The 14846-nt window shown below is 46.3% G+C and overlaps 1 protein-coding gene across 1 annotated transcript; it reads left to right on the top strand.

Annotated features, from left to right (window-relative positions):
• Nucleotides 1-5607: 5607 nt before the first annotated feature.
• MRPS24 (mitochondrial ribosomal protein S24) lies at nucleotides 5608-14411 on the top strand. The gene is made up of 4 exons (XM_007073490.3): nucleotides 5608-5872; nucleotides 5953-6021; nucleotides 6107-6218; nucleotides 13978-14411. Exons 1-4 carry the CDS (start codon nucleotides 5834-5836, stop codon nucleotides 14259-14261), a joined length of 504 nt encoding a protein of 167 aa, XP_007073552.2. The 5' UTR covers nucleotides 5608-5833; the 3' UTR covers nucleotides 14262-14411.
• Nucleotides 14412-14846: the final 435 nt, after the last annotated feature.

Genomic DNA, 14846 nt, shown 5'->3' with positions numbered 1-14846 from the left:
TTCCACGAGGGGTTCTCCTTCACACACTGAAGTCAGAGCTGCTCTTGTGATTCTAGTTTTTACAATACTTAGGCCTTGCCTAGTGACCTGGGGCTCGGAATGCTAAGTCTAAGTTTGCCCTGCCCATTCCTGGAGACATCAGGGTCTGAGGGGCCCTGAGATTTGCCACAGGGCTACTGGGCACTGATATCCTTGGAGCCAAGCTTGGTGAGGTGGAGAGCCACTCAGAGAAGGTGGACAGGCAGCTCCCAGGGGACCCTGTTAGTCAGTGATGGAGTAAATGTGCCTGGGAGTCTGTGACCAGGCACAAGAGAGCCTGCCCCTCTCCCAGGGAAGAGCTCTCAGACTGTGGGACACCTGGGCCATTGCTTCCTGCTAATTATGTTGCCCTTGAGCAAAGTTACCTCAACTTCCCTAGGCCTTACCCCACCACCACTAGCACCTGCTCTGGGGAGGGTGCACAAGCCTGGTGTTTGAGGAACCAGTCTGTGCTCATGGCACTGCACACCCACAAGTCTTGTGCAGAGGAAAGTGCCTATAACAGGACATCTTGTAATCAGTGGTATCTTAAAATTTGCAGCCCTTTCTCTTTTATTTATTTTTAAGACAGAGACAGAGAGACAGGGCATGAGTGGGGAGTGGGGCAGAAAGAGAGGGAGACACAGAATCTGAAGCAGGCCCCAGGCTCTAAGGTGTCAGCACAGAGCCTGACATGGGGCTCAAACTCACGAGCTGTGAGATCATGACCTGAGCCGAAGTCGGACGCTCAACCGACTGAGCCACCCGGGTGCCCCAGCCCTTTCTCTTTCTTAATAGTACCTAAAGCAATGTCTTCTAATCAACATTATCTTAGACTTCTTGAAACACAGGAGGGCTGGTGTTGAGAAATCTGCACCAATGTAAACCTGATACGGCAGCTCTCTCCAGCTCCTCAGATGTAATTAGCCCAGTTAAAAAAAAAAAAAACCTTTATTTTTTTTTCTAAATCAGTCAATAAAAAAATGATTTTGGCTATAAACTTGTCCTGAGTTCCTAAGACTTCATCCAAATTACGCCGGAGTGCAGCTTTATGGGCCCAGGGGAGTCAGGACCACAGAAGAGACCCAGGTGACCTTGATCCTGACTTTGGCGGCCTCCTGCCCGCCAACCCACACTCTGTGCCCCATGGCTTTGTTCATGCTGTTGTCTGCCAGGGGCTCTTACCTGTTCCTTTCCTGGCAGACTCTGGCTGTCACCTCTCTCAGGATGGCCTCAGGTGGCAGCTCCCCCTCCATCCCACCCTCTGAGAGGTGCCTTGTCCTCATCCTTGTCTTTTCTCCTTTTACTTGTCTGCTTTTCTGCCCTCTTGTCTGGGGTCCCTGTGGGAGGCAGAGCCTCTTGCTCATTTTTGTGTCCAGATCTAGCCTGGTGTGTGAGAACCAGGGAGCAAAACTCCAGCTGCTGGCACACAGGAGGCCTATCTACCCAGCCCGGCTGGCAGGAGACCACACCTCCTCCCTCAGCGCCCCAAAGCAGAACATCACTAACCCAGCAAACCTGCCCCTTCATCCTGGGTCCCAGCAGAGGGAGAGCGGAGGTGGGGGAACTGAGATCAGAGCCCCTCTGGCTATCTGTGCAAGAAACAGGACAATTCAAGACTCTGCTGTAACTAGATGTCAGTGGCGGTTCGGCTTAGTTCCACAATAGAGCTGAGAACCTCTGGTGAATGTTTGGCCACTAGGAGATGAATTACCAGGAGTATGAAGAACCAGATTTAGCAGAGGGTTACAAAATGCAAAACGTCAGCAGTTCTGAGTTAGGATAAGTCCAAACGAATGGGGTCGTCTCGGCTAATCCTGCATCCAACAGGAAATTATCCATCCTTGAGGCTAGATTCTGGTGACTTCCAGGAAATGAAACCACGTTCCGGGCTGGACTGCCTTCTATAAGTCCAGCTGGGCCCAGAGTCTCTGTCTCACCCAATGTTGTCCCGCAGCCTGGCCGGCACTTTATCCTCGAATACAGGTGCACCTGTGAGTTGTGCTGGAGCCCACTGGGCTGTCTCAGAGACTTGCAGCCCCCCCCCCCCACCTCTGCCTTGTGGCCTAAGAGTGGTAGGACTGGGCTAAGGCCAGGCCCCTCAGAGTGAGTGCTGCCATGGTCTTGTATCCAGTGGTAGAAAAGGGGTGTGAAAAGCACCAAACAGCCCTGTCCTCGAGAAGGATCTCTACATATCAGGTTCTGGGAGACTCCCACATAAACTTGGAGCTTAGGACTTGACCCTGGCTGCACATCAGAATCATCTAAGCAGCAGGAAAGCTTGGGGATGGCCCCCTCCACCCCAGTTCTGTACCTGTGCTGTGGGGCCCAGTAGACTCAAACAAGTAGACACTACCACTTTGAAAGCATACAGGTGACCCTAGCTCTTCCTGGTACTATCAATAGGAGAGCAAAGAGGCTCACATCTGAGAAAAAACAGGTGTATACCCTCATCTTCCCAGGATTCTGGTCTGGGGACCCAGGAGGGCCCTTTGTGTGGGTCCCTTGTTCCTAAAGGTGGCTACTGCATTTCCAGGAAGTCCCCCAGGGCCAGCACTGAGCCTTCTGCACCCACCTCCAGAAATCCAGGCCATTTCCCCATCCTACATGGTTCTGAATGTTCATGCCCACCCAGGGAGGGGAGAACCCCAGATAAGGAATAATCACACACTTTGGAACAAGAAGGCTTACTACCATTGGCTGGTTCTGTGACCTCAGGTGACTCTCTGACCTCTATCTTCTTTTCTGCAAAACCTGGACAATATTGCCTCCTTTACAGGGTTTCTGGGAGAAGCAAAGTACATGAAAACACTAACCAATGGCAATTACGGAAAATTAAAACACCCATTAAGCTTTTTCCACTGGCGATTTAAAACAATGTGAAAATTGATACTAATGCTTAAGTAAATTTTTTCAGTTATTTTAATCATGCAAACACACAAGACCCACCCTCAAACAAGGCCTAAGGGACAGTGACATGAATGAAGACAAACATAAATTTGAGGGTGTGACTGCCTGACGCCTTGAGGATGAAATGAACCAGAGCCACCTCTGCCCAGCAGCCCTGCACTGCCGCCTGCTGCTCCAGTAGAATTCAGAAATCACCTTCTCTGGAACACCAGCCTTCCTTTCTCTGGGGAGCGTGGTGTTCCTGTGAGCCCTCATGAATCCTTCATATCAAGTTCATCTCCCTAAGCAGATGTACACGTCAGGGACTCTACCCGCAACATGGGCTCAAACTCACAACCCCAAGATCAAGAGTGGCATGCTCCACAGGCTGAGCCAGCCAGGCACCCTGGCTTTATTGTTTTTTAAAAAACATTTATTAGTTGCATTTTACAATGTAATTTTCACAACTGTCATTGTGCCCATTTTATAGATGAGAGAAACTGAAGCTCAGGAAAGGTCAAGTCACTTGCCTAAGTTGCACAGCCAGGAGCCTATAATTCACATACCAGATCCCATATTCCTCAGCATGTTGGGCAGATTTAAAACTTTTCAAATTATGAAATTATCAAACTTTATGGAAACTTTAAAAGAAAAAAAAAGTCAGTTTAAAAGGGTCCTTTGAGGGGGCGCCTGGATGGCTCAGTCCATTAAGCATCTGACTCTTAAAAATTTTTTTTTAAAATGTTTATTTATTTTTGAGAGATAGAGCATGAGCAGGGGAGGGGCAGAGAGAGAGGGAGACACAGAATCTGAAGCAGGCCCCAGGATCTGAGCTGTCAGCACAGAGCCTGATGTGGGGCTCAGACCCTTGAACTGAGAGATCTTGACCTAAGCTGAAGTCAGATGCCCAACTGTGCCACCCAGGTGCCCCTAAGCATCCAACTCTTGATCTCAGCTCAGGTCTTGTTCTCAGGGGTGTGAGTTCAGGCCCCACATTGGGCTCAACGCTGGGCGTGGAGCCTACTTAAAAAAAAGGTCCTTTGGGAAAAGTTGAACGTTCTCTTATCTGGAAAGTATTGTGTTTGGAGAACAGATCATTCTTCTATCTCCTTATCCAGTATGCAGAGCAGTTGGGAGGCCACAGTTTAAAAATTTAGAAATAAAACATTTCTAGTGAGTTGGACATGAGAGATGCTGTCCCTTGACGAAGATTGTTTTTGAGCTTCTAGTTGTCACAGAAATCTTTATTATGGAAAATACAGTGGCTGCAAGCCAAGAGACATATCTTGGTCCCTCTGTCCCTCCCCTGTGTCATCTTGGGTAACTCATCATCCACTTTTGCCTCTATTTCCCCTCCACGTAGATGACAATCCAGTCCTCCCTACCATGAGAAACCACAGGAGTATACAAGCAGCATTAGGGTCAATGATGTAGGTCAAAAATGGCCAAACGTTGGAATTCCATATCATTCAGCCTATCAATAACAATCATTTATCCTAACAGCTCTATGAGGTAGTTGTGCTAATAAAACACATCTTCTAGATTGTGGAGCTGAGGCTCAGTTCCACAAAGACTGCCACACCTGGGCTGGACTCCAGTCCAGGCTTTTCCATTTCTGTGAGGAGTTCTGAAATAAGATACCCAGTGTTGCTATTTTCCCCCTCTGATAACAATTACTGGATACCCGATTACAGCGACAATGCTCTGGTTTGAGTATGAATTTCCTTACTATCCAGCCTTTTCTTACACATTTCCTTCTCCCAAGAACCAGACACTAGGGTTTGGGCCCATGTGAAACCCTACCTATTCCCCCAAAGAACTGGGTTAAGTTTTAACCAAAACGTATTTCTTCTTTTTGTGGATACAAGCCAGAAAGGGTTTTTATTTTTTTTATTTATTTTTTATTAAAAAACTTTTTAAACTGTTTGTTTGTTTTTGAGAGAGACCGAGTGTGAGCGGGGGAGGGGCAGAGAGAGAGAGAGGGAGACACAGAATCCGAAGCTGCTCCAGGCTCTGAGCTGTCAGATCCCAGGGCTCGAACCCACGAAACACAAGATCATGACCTGAGCTCAAGTCAGACGCTTAAATGACTGAGCCACCCAGGCGCCCCTTTCCTTTTCTTTTTAAATAATATTATTTGGAGGCAGAACTCAGCAGCCTGATTTCTAGAATCTGGGGACGAGCTCCGCTCACATCCGAGTCCCAAGGGCTCCAGTGAGAGCGCGGTACGTCCAGGTCCGGCGAACGCCAAGCTGTCCCGGAGGCCCTTTCCCTGCCGGAGCGAGCTCCAGGAGGGCGAGACCTCACCTCCGCACCACCCACGTTCCGAACCTGAACCACCGCGCACACGCCGACCGTGGCAGGCCGAGGAGAGGTGCATGGCTAGGCGTTCCTGGGCTGCTTGTTGCGGGAAAGTCCAGCTCCCAGCATCGCTCCCAGAGGAGGAGCCCGCCGACCTGCCACCGAAGTCAGGCAGCGCCCGGGCCGGAGAGACCCCGCCTACCTGCCTGCGGGGCCGCCCTGGCCGAGAGACCCAGACCTTCAGCAGCCTCGCCCGGGACGAGCAGCAAGCATGCGAGCTGACCCGCTCCGACTGAGAAGCCCCACCCGTCTTGCTGCTGCTCGGCTGTCCCTCAGCGCAGGGGAGGTCCCACCCCGACATAGAGACCCTGCCCACTAGCGGGCCTGCCCACGAAGACAAGCCCCGCCCCAGCCGGGAGGCAAGGCCCCACCCCCGCAGACAGCTTCTTGCCCCGATCGGGAGACCCCGCAATTCCGCGGGGTCGAACCCGGCCAAGCACGGGATCCGATTTGGTCTCGTCTGCCATCGTAGCCTCCCGAGGGTTGACCTTTGCCCTGAACTCGCCCCGCCCCGTCTTCCCCTCCCGGCGCCGTGGTACATCCGGCGCGTTGCGCTTGGCCCAAGATGGCGGCGCCCATGTGCTTCCGCGGGCTCAGGCTGCGGGTGAGTGAGCGACGCTGGCGGGGTCCTGCGGTTCGTGGTCGGGGCCTTAGTCTCCGTGTCACGTGCTCCTTATCTCACAGGTGCTGTCTTGGAGCCGAGAGCTGCCGTGCTCCTGGTGCGCCCTGCACACGTCCGCGGTCTGCACTAAGGTGAGCACGGCCGGGCGCGTGGGCGGTGTGGCAGCGGCTTGGGTCGGTGGGTGATCTCAGTGTCACGGCCCCTCCCTGCTTCTAGAACCGGGCGGCCCGAGTCAGAGTGGGCAAGGGGGACAAGCCGGTGACTTACGAGGAGGCGCACGCTCCGCACTACATCGCCCACCGCAAGGGCTGGCTGTCGCTGCATACAGGTGAGGGGGCAGCGGGGGCCGCTGTGCTGGGGGCTGTGGGAAGGAGAAGTTCTCGGCTGCGGCCTGTGACACAGAGTGAGATAAACACGTGCAAGAGGCTTCTTTCAGCTCCTACTTTTTCACAGGTTTTATTTCCAGATTTCATATTCGTGAGTTGTGTGCGGCGTGTGCTGTCACCCTCATTCTTAGACGGGGCAGAGCAGCGACCTCTCGTACTCCTCCGCTGAGGTTGAGCGAGGCTTTGCCTTCTTGTTTCAGCGTCCGTGCTGTAAACAAGTGTTCTTTTTGAGATCTGCTAGTGCTCCGTTTTTACGATTTTGTGCTTTTCGTCGGTGATTGCACCGCCTTAAAATAGCCCAGATGCTGAACCGTGAAGCACAAGAAGGGTGTGACGCACATTGCAGAGAAAATCTGCGCGTCGGGTGGGCTTTCTTCAGGCATGAGTTACAATGCTGCTGGCAGAGAGTTCAGTGTTAATCGCCGTTTGTATTAAACAAGGTGTCTTTAAACAGAAACATGTGAAACAAAGTTACGTATTGATGTGTTGACCAAAATATCTTAATCAAGGGCATACAGAAACGTAACCCTGTATTTCCCCCAGGAGCGATGGTTCAATGTTCCCTACTTCGTTGTTCATGGTGATTTTATAGAATATAACCATTAGCTGATTAGGATCAGCTGTATTTTCTTCATTATGAGGGTTCTCAGCTTTTGGATGTGTTGAGATCCATCTGTCTAGAAAACTTACTTAAAATACACATGACTGCCCTCCACCCTGTTCAGGTTCTGGTCCTAAGGTCTGGGGGTGGGTGTGGATGCTCTAAGATGTGCAGGAGTTGCTGGAGCTATACTGAGAATCCACTGGTTGAGGCTGCATACCTGGCTGGTGAGAGAGCTCATGGCCCCTATCTCTGAAGCTGGTGGCCTCATCTCTCGGGACCAAAGGGTGGCCAGTGCTTCCATAAGGAGCCCAGAAAGAGTGTGAAAGGGCTAGACAAAAAGGATCATCTGGGTTTTGTGCCCTGTTAAGGCCTTGCTCTTCCATTTTGTAAAACAAGGATAACCAATAATATCTACTTCACAGGATTTGTTCAGGAATTTAATGAAATAATGTACTTTGAACCAAAAAAATTTTTTTTAAAATATAATTTACTGTCAAATTGGCTTACATACAACACCCAGTGCTCATCCCAACAAGTGCCCACCTCAATGCCCATCACCCATTTTCCCCACCCCCCCATCCACCCTGTTTGTTCTCTGTATTTAAGAGTCTCTTGTGGTTTGCCTCCCTCCCTGTCTGTAACTTTTCCCCCCCTTCCCTTCTCCTCTGGTCTTCCGTTAAGTTTCTCAAGTTCCACATATCAGTGAAAACATGTGATATCTGTCCTTCTCTCACTGACTTACTTCACTCAGCATAATACCCTCCAGTTCCATCCACTTTGCTGCAAATGGCATGATTTCATTTTTTCTCATTGCCAAGTAGTATTCCATTGTATATATATAAACCACATCTTCTTTATCCATTCGTCAGTTGATGGACATTTAGGCTCTTTCCATAATTTGGCTATTGTTGAAAGTGCTGCTATAAACATTGGGTACATGTGCCCCTATGCATCAGCACTCCCGTATCCCTTGGGTAAATTCCTAGTAGTGCTGTTGCTGGGTTGTAGGGTAGGTCTATTTTTAATTTTTTGAGGAACCTCCACACTGTTTTCCAGAGTGGCTGCACCAGTTCGCATTCCCACCAACAGTGCAAGAAGGTTCCCATTTCTCCACATCCTCTCCAGCCTCTATAGTCTCCTGATTTGTTCATTTTAGCCACTCTGACTGGCGTGAGGTGGTATCTCAGTGTGGCTTTGATTTGTATTTCCCTGATGATGAGTGACATTGAGCATCTTTTCATGTGTCTGTTGGCCATCTGGATGTCTTCTTTGGAGAAATGTTCATGTCTTCTGCCCATTTCTTCACGGGGTTATTTGTTTTTTTGGGTGCTGAGTTTGGTAAGTTCTTTATAGATTTTGGATACTCTTTATCCGATATGTCATTTGCAAATATCTTTTCCCATTCCGTCGGTTGCCTTTGAGTTTTGTTGATTGTTTCCTTTGCAGTGAGGAAGCTTTTTATCTTGATGAGGTCCCAATAGTTCATTTTTGCTTTTAATTCCCTTGCCTTTGGAGATGTGTTGAGCAAGAAATTGCTGTGGCTGAGGAGGTTGTTGCCTACTTTCTGCTCTAGGGTTTTGATGGTTTCCTGTCTCACATTTAGGTCTTTCATCCATTTTGAATTTATTTTTGTGAATGGTGTAAGAAAGTGGTCTAGTTTCATTCTTCTGCATGTTGCTGTCCAGTTCTCCCAGCACGATTTGCTGAAGAGACTGTCTTCTTTCCATTGGATGCTCTTTCCTGCTTTGTCAAAGATTAGTTGACCATATGTTTGTGGGTCCAATTCTGGGTTCTCTATTCTATTCCATTGGTCTATGTGTCTGTTTTTGTGCCAATACCATGATTACAACTTTGTAGTAGAGGCTAACGTCTGGGATTGTGATGCCTCCTGCTTTGGTTTTCTTCTTTAATATACTTTGGCTATTTGGGGTCTTTTGTGGTTCCATACAAATTTTAGGATTGTTTGTTTTAGCTTTGAGAAGAATGCTGGTGCAGTTTTGATTGGGATTGCATTGAATGTGTAGATTGCTTTGGGTAGTATTGACCTTTTAACAATATTTATTCTTCCAATCCATGAGCATGGGATGGTTTTCCATTTCTTTGTGTCTTCTTCAATTTTCTTCATAAGCTTTCTGTAGTTTTCAGCATATAGAGCTTTTACATATTTGGTTAGGTTTATTCCTAGGTATTTTATGGTTCTTGGTGCAGTTGTAAATGGGATCAGTTTTTTTCTCTTTCTGTTGTTTCATTATTGGTATATAAAAATGCAGCCGATTTCTGTACATTGATTTTGTACCCTCTGACTTTGCTGAATTCATGTATCAGTTCTAGCAGTCTTTTGGTGGAGTCTTTCGGGTTTTCCGTATAGGGAATCGTATCATCTATGAAAAGTGAAAGTTTGACTTCTTCTTTGCCAGTTTTGATGCCTTTTGTTTCATTTTGTTGTCTGATTGCTAATGCTAGCACTTCCAACACTATGTTAAACAACAGCAGTGAGAGTGGACATCCCTGTCGTGTTCCTGACCTCAGGAGGAAAGCTCTCAGTTTTTCCCCATTGAGGATGATGTTAGCTATGGGCTTTTCATCTATGGCTCTTATGATCTTTAAGTATGTTCCTTCCATCCCGACTTTCTTGCGGGTTTTTATTTAGAAAGGATGCTGTATTTTGTCAAATGCTTTTTCTGCATCGATTGACTGGATCATATGGTTCTCCTCCTTTGTTTTATTAATGTGATGTATCACATTGATTTGCGAATGTTGAACCAGCTCTGCAGCCCAGGAATGAATCCCATTTGATCATGGTGAATAATTCGTTTTATGTGCTGTTGAATTTGATTTGCTAGTATTTCATTGAGAATTTTTGCATCCATGTTCATCAGGGATATTGGCCTGTAATTCTCCTTTTTTGTGGGGTCTTTGGTTTGGGAATCAAGGTAATGCTGGCTTCATAGAATGAGTCTGGAAGTTTTCCTTCAGTTTCTGTTTTTTGGAACATCTTGAGAAGGATAGGTATTAACTGTGCTTTAAATGTCTGGTAGAATTCTGTTGGAAGCCATGTGGTCTAGGACCCTTATTTGTTGGCAGATTTTTGATAACTGATTGAATTTCTTCACTAGTTATGGGTCTGTTCAAATTTTCTGTTTCTTTCTGTTTGAGTTTTGATAGTTGTGGGTATCCAGGAATTTGTCCATTTCTTCCAGGTTGTCCAGTTTGTTGGCATATAATTTTTCATAGTGTTCTCTGATAATTGCTTCTATTTCTGAGTGATTGGTTGTGATAAATCCATTTTCATTCATGATTTTATCTCTTTGGATCCTCTCTCTTAAAGTCTGGCTAGGGGTTTATCAATTTTGTTTATTTTTTCAAAAAAACAACTCTTGGTTCTGTTGATCTATTGATTGTTTGTTTGTTTGTTTTTACTCTATATTGTTTATTTGTGCTCTGATCTTTATTGTTTCTCTTCCCCTGCTGGGTTTGGGTTTCTCTGTTGTTCTGCTTCTAGTTCTTTTAGGTGTGCTGTTAGATTTTTGTGTTTGGGATCTTTCTTGTTTCTTGAGATAGGCCTGGATTGCAATGTATTTTCCTCCTAGGGCTGCCTTTGATGCATCCCAAAGGGTTTGGATTGTTGTGTTTTCATTTTCATTTGTTTCCATGTATTTTTAAATTTCTTCTTTAATTGCCTGGTTGACCCATTCGTTCTTTAGTAGGATATTCTTTAACCTCCATGCATTTGGAGGTTTCTCAAACTTTGTCTTGTGATTAATTTCAAGTTTCATGGCATTGTGATCTGAAAATGTGCATGGTATGATCTCAATTCTTTCATATTTATTGAAGGCTGTTTTGTGACCCAGTATGTGATCTATCTTGGAGAATGTTCCCTGTGCACTCGAGAAGAATGTATATTCTGTTGCTGCAGGATGAAAAGTTCTAAATGTATCTGTCAAGTCCATCTGGTCCAGTGTATCATTCAGGGCCATTGTTTCTTTATTGATTTTCTGTCTAGGTGACCTGTCCATTGTTGTAAGTGGAGTGTTAAAGCCCCTGCAGTTACCACATTCTTATCAATAAGGTTGTTTATGTTTGTGATTAGTTGTTTTATCTATTTGGGTGCTGCTGAATTCAGTGCATAGACATTTATAATTGTTAGCTCTTCCTGATGGATAGACCCTGTAATTATTATATACTTCTCTTTTTCCTCTCTTGTTACAGCCTTCAGTTTAAAATCTAGTTTGTCTGATAGAAGTATGGGTACTCCAGCTTTCTTTTGACTTCCAGTAGCATGATAGATAGTTCTCCATCCCCTCAGTTTCAATCTGAAGGTGTCCTCAGGTCTAAAATGGGTCTCTTGTAAACAGCAAATAGATGGGTCTTCTTTTTTTTATCCACTCTGATACCCTATGTCGTTTGGTTGGAGCACTTAGTTCATTTACATTCAGTGTTATTATTGAAAGATATGGGTTTAGAGTTTTTGTATTATCCGTAGATTTCATGCTTGTAGTGATGTCTCTGGTCCTTTGTGGTCTTTGCAGCATTTCACTCAGTGTCCCCCTTAGGATCTCTTGTACGGCTGGTTTAGCGGTGATGAATTCCTTCAGTTTTTGTTCATTTGGGAAGACTTTTATCTCTCCTATTCTGAATGACAGGCTTGCTGGATAAAGGATTCTTGGCTGCATATTTTTCCTGTTCATCACATTGAATATTTCCTATACTCTATTCTGGCCTGCCAAGTTTCAGTAGATAGGTCTGCTACTACCCTTATGTGTCTACCCTTGTAGGTTAAGGCCTGTTTATCCCTGACTGCTTTCAGAATTCTCTCTTTAACTTTGTATTTTGCCAGTTTCACTATGATATGTCGTGCAGAAGATCTATTCAAGTTACTTCCGAAGGGTGATTCGGATGCCTCCTGGATTTCAATTCTGTTTCCTTCCCCAGATGGGAGAAGTTCTCAGCTATGATTTCATCAAATACAGCTTCTGCCCCTTTCTCTCTCTCTTCTTCTGGACCTCCTATGATACAGATATTGTTCCGTTTCACTGAATCACTTAGTACTGTAATTCTCCCCTTGTGATCCAGAATTTTTTTATCTTTCTTTTTCTGTTTCATCCTTTTCCATAATTTTATCTTCTGTTTCATTTAATCTCCCCTCTGCCTCTTCAGTCCTTGCTGTCACTGCCTCTAGTTTATTTTGCACCTCATTTATTGCATTTTTTAAATTCATCATAACTATTTTTTAGTTCCTTGATCTTGGCAGCAATAGATTCTCTGCTGTCTTGTATGCTTTTTTCAAGCCCAGCGATTAATCTTATGACTATTATTTTATCTTGTTCAGTTATGTTGTTTATATATGTTTTGATCAATTCTTTAGCTATCATTTCTTCCTGGAATTTCTTTTGAGGAGAATTCTTCCATTTCATCATTTTGGCTAGTTTTCTGTCCCCTTATGTGTTTTAAAACGTTTTTATGTGTCCTGCACCTGTGAGCACTACTATATTAAAGAGGGGTGATACACTGTCCAGGGCCTGGCCCTTCAGGAGGTGTTTTTTGGAGTGTGTTACTTGCTCTCTGTTGTTGTGACTTTGGTTACCTTATCTCCCTACTCATAGTGATGTTTTGGACCCTCCATCAGGTGTGCTTTGATTTGTTTGCTGAAGTAGCCCTTAATAGGAAAACAAAAAACAAACAGAAAACAAAAACAAACACACAAAAAAAACCCCAAAAACAAAAAACTGGAAACACCAGCTACAAGTAAACAGCAGGGTGGAGGTGGTGCTGATTGAAGAGGCCTTATCCCATACAAAGAAATGACAGGGACAGGGAAAAAGAAAAAATAAAAATTGACCAGACAGAGAAACTATACGGCTTAATCCAGAGAGAGGGAAAGGAAAATAAAAAAAGGAGGTGTAGAACATGTATCAACAGAATAGATTAAATGTGTCTGCTTAAACAAACCAACAACCAGAATAACCCGATTGGAGGAGGGAAGATATGAGAAGGAAAAAAGGAAGAACATATCTATATAATAAGAATTGTCTGAGAATTAATCCAGGCAGTGCAGCAGCACAGGTCTGGAGGAGCAGTTATCTGTCTGGTCTTCAGCATCAATCCCGCTCCAGTATCCAGTAGATTCGTAGTTACCCGGCACAGAGGGGCGTGGTTTCGTGTAGGTGGGTCCCGCCTCCACTGGGGGCCCCCGCTGTCCGATCCCTGAGGACCCACCTTGGTGGTGATGGGGAGAAAAATGGCGACACCCCAGTCTCTCCTCCACAGACTGGGTGTCCCAAACCACTCTGTTCGAGCCGTCCTCACTGTGCCACGGGTGCAAAAGAGGCGGTTTGCCCCGCTCCGCTGACTCCTGTGCCTCCCTGGTGCTTGGCTGGGATTCAAACTCCTGCTCCATGCACCCCAGTACTGGGGGAGTGCCACTTGGCACCGCCTGATATATGGTCTCTGGCTGGCAGGCGCAGGCAGTCTTTGTGCTTTGAGCGGATGTATGCCTTCTTTCCACAGCACTCCAGGGAGGGGATCGCTTTCTCCTACTGCAGACTTTGTCTCTGACCTAGCCACCAGTCTGGGGCAGGCTCCCCTCCTCCCCAGGTGCGCGGTCAGGGCAGCCAGCCCCCAGAGAAAGCCCCGCAGTTAGAAAGTGGATCTCTTCCTCCTGGTCTATGATTTTCTCTTGTCCAAATACAGTCCTATGCTTCCCCAGCCTCTGTTTCTCTTCCCTTTGTCTCTGCAGAAGGGGATCCTTCCACTCGGTTCATTTTCTCTCTCCCAGTTCACAATCATGCACCTATGGCCTGTCAGGTTGTCCCAGTGGGTCCCTGGAAGCTACTTTGTCACTTTGCCTTCTGGACTCTTCGAGTTCAAAGTCCTTTGGCTTCAACACTGCTTTGTTTGAGAGACGAGGGAACTTTGAGTCCCCTTCTCTGCCATGTTGGCCCCCCTGTACTTTGGACTTTAAAGTGGTACTCTTTTTATTTCACTTATGGAAAAAAAGAGAAGAAGCCAGGGTGGGGGGTGGAATTGAGTGTCAAGTGCTCTTGGATGTTACCTCCGGAGGTTTTTGCTGATTCTTCACGGTGCCCTTCTCTCTTCAGGTAACCTGGATGGGGAGGACCATGCTGCAGATCGAACAGTGGAGGATGTTTTCCTTCGAAAGTTCATGCTGGGCACTTTTCCAGGGTGTCTGGCTGACCAGGTTATCCTGAAGCGCCGGGCTAATCAGGTGGAGATCTGTGCCCTGGTCCTGAGGCAGCTGCCTGCATACAAGTTCTACTTCCTGGTGGGTTACAGTGAAACTCTGCTCTCCCACTTTTACAAATGTCCTGTCCGTCTGCACCTCCAAACTGTGCCCTCCAAGGTTGTGTACAAGTACATCTAGCACAGTCACCTTTTTTGCATCAGGCTTGAGCCTGCCAAGGACAGGAATGTGTGGGAAAGGGGTGAAGTGGGAATGGGGAAAGTGTATCCCTTCAGTGAACTGAGGATTCGTTTTCAAAGCTGCTGTTGAATAAATAGACTTTCCATGTTGTCTTGCCTCTTGGTTTGTCTTTACTCTTTAGAGAACTGGAATAGAGTCCTTTTGAGGGTGCTCCAAGGCTCCCAGACAGGCCAGGCCACCAGTTGTTTGAGGTTTGGGTAACAGCTGCAATGCAATGATTATCTTGTGCCAATCACTTTATCAGGAACTTTACTGAAAGTTCTTTGTTTTCTCTCAAAATGGAAAGATCCGTTTTTGGTGATTATAAAATAATGTTGAGTTTAAAAAATTTTAAACAATATCTACATGTGTCGACCATGAAAGTTTCTTGTAATTCTCCCACAGAGAGAACGACTGGGCACAGTTTATTTGCAGATGATCCCCCCCCCGCCGCCACCTAGAAACACCCTAATGCGTACCCATTGGTTTATTACACAAGCTTTCAACAGAGCAGTGACTCTGTGCCACAGACTCTTCTGAGTGCTC

This window comes from Panthera tigris, chromosome A2 (genome assembly GCF_018350195.1).
Source record: "Panthera tigris isolate Pti1 chromosome A2, P.tigris_Pti1_mat1.1, whole genome shotgun sequence".
NCBI classification, from domain to species: Eukaryota; Metazoa; Chordata; class Mammalia; order Carnivora; family Felidae; genus Panthera; species Panthera tigris.
The sequence above is the reverse complement of the archived record's forward strand: the minus strand, read 5'-3'. Positions and strand labels throughout refer to the sequence as shown.

Coding starts and splice junctions, on each gene's coding strand:
- MRPS24 (XM_007073490.3), top strand. CDS start 5,834: ATGGCGGCGCCCATGTGCTTCCGCGGGCTCAGGCTGCGG. Junction 6,022..6,106: donor CGTCCGCGGTCTGCACTAAG/GTGAGCACGGCC, acceptor CCCTGCTTCTAG/AACCGGGCGGCCCGAGTCAG. Junction 6,219..13,977: donor CTGGCTGTCGCTGCATACAG/GTGAGGGGGCAG, acceptor TTCTCTCTTCAG/GTAACCTGGATGGGGAGGAC.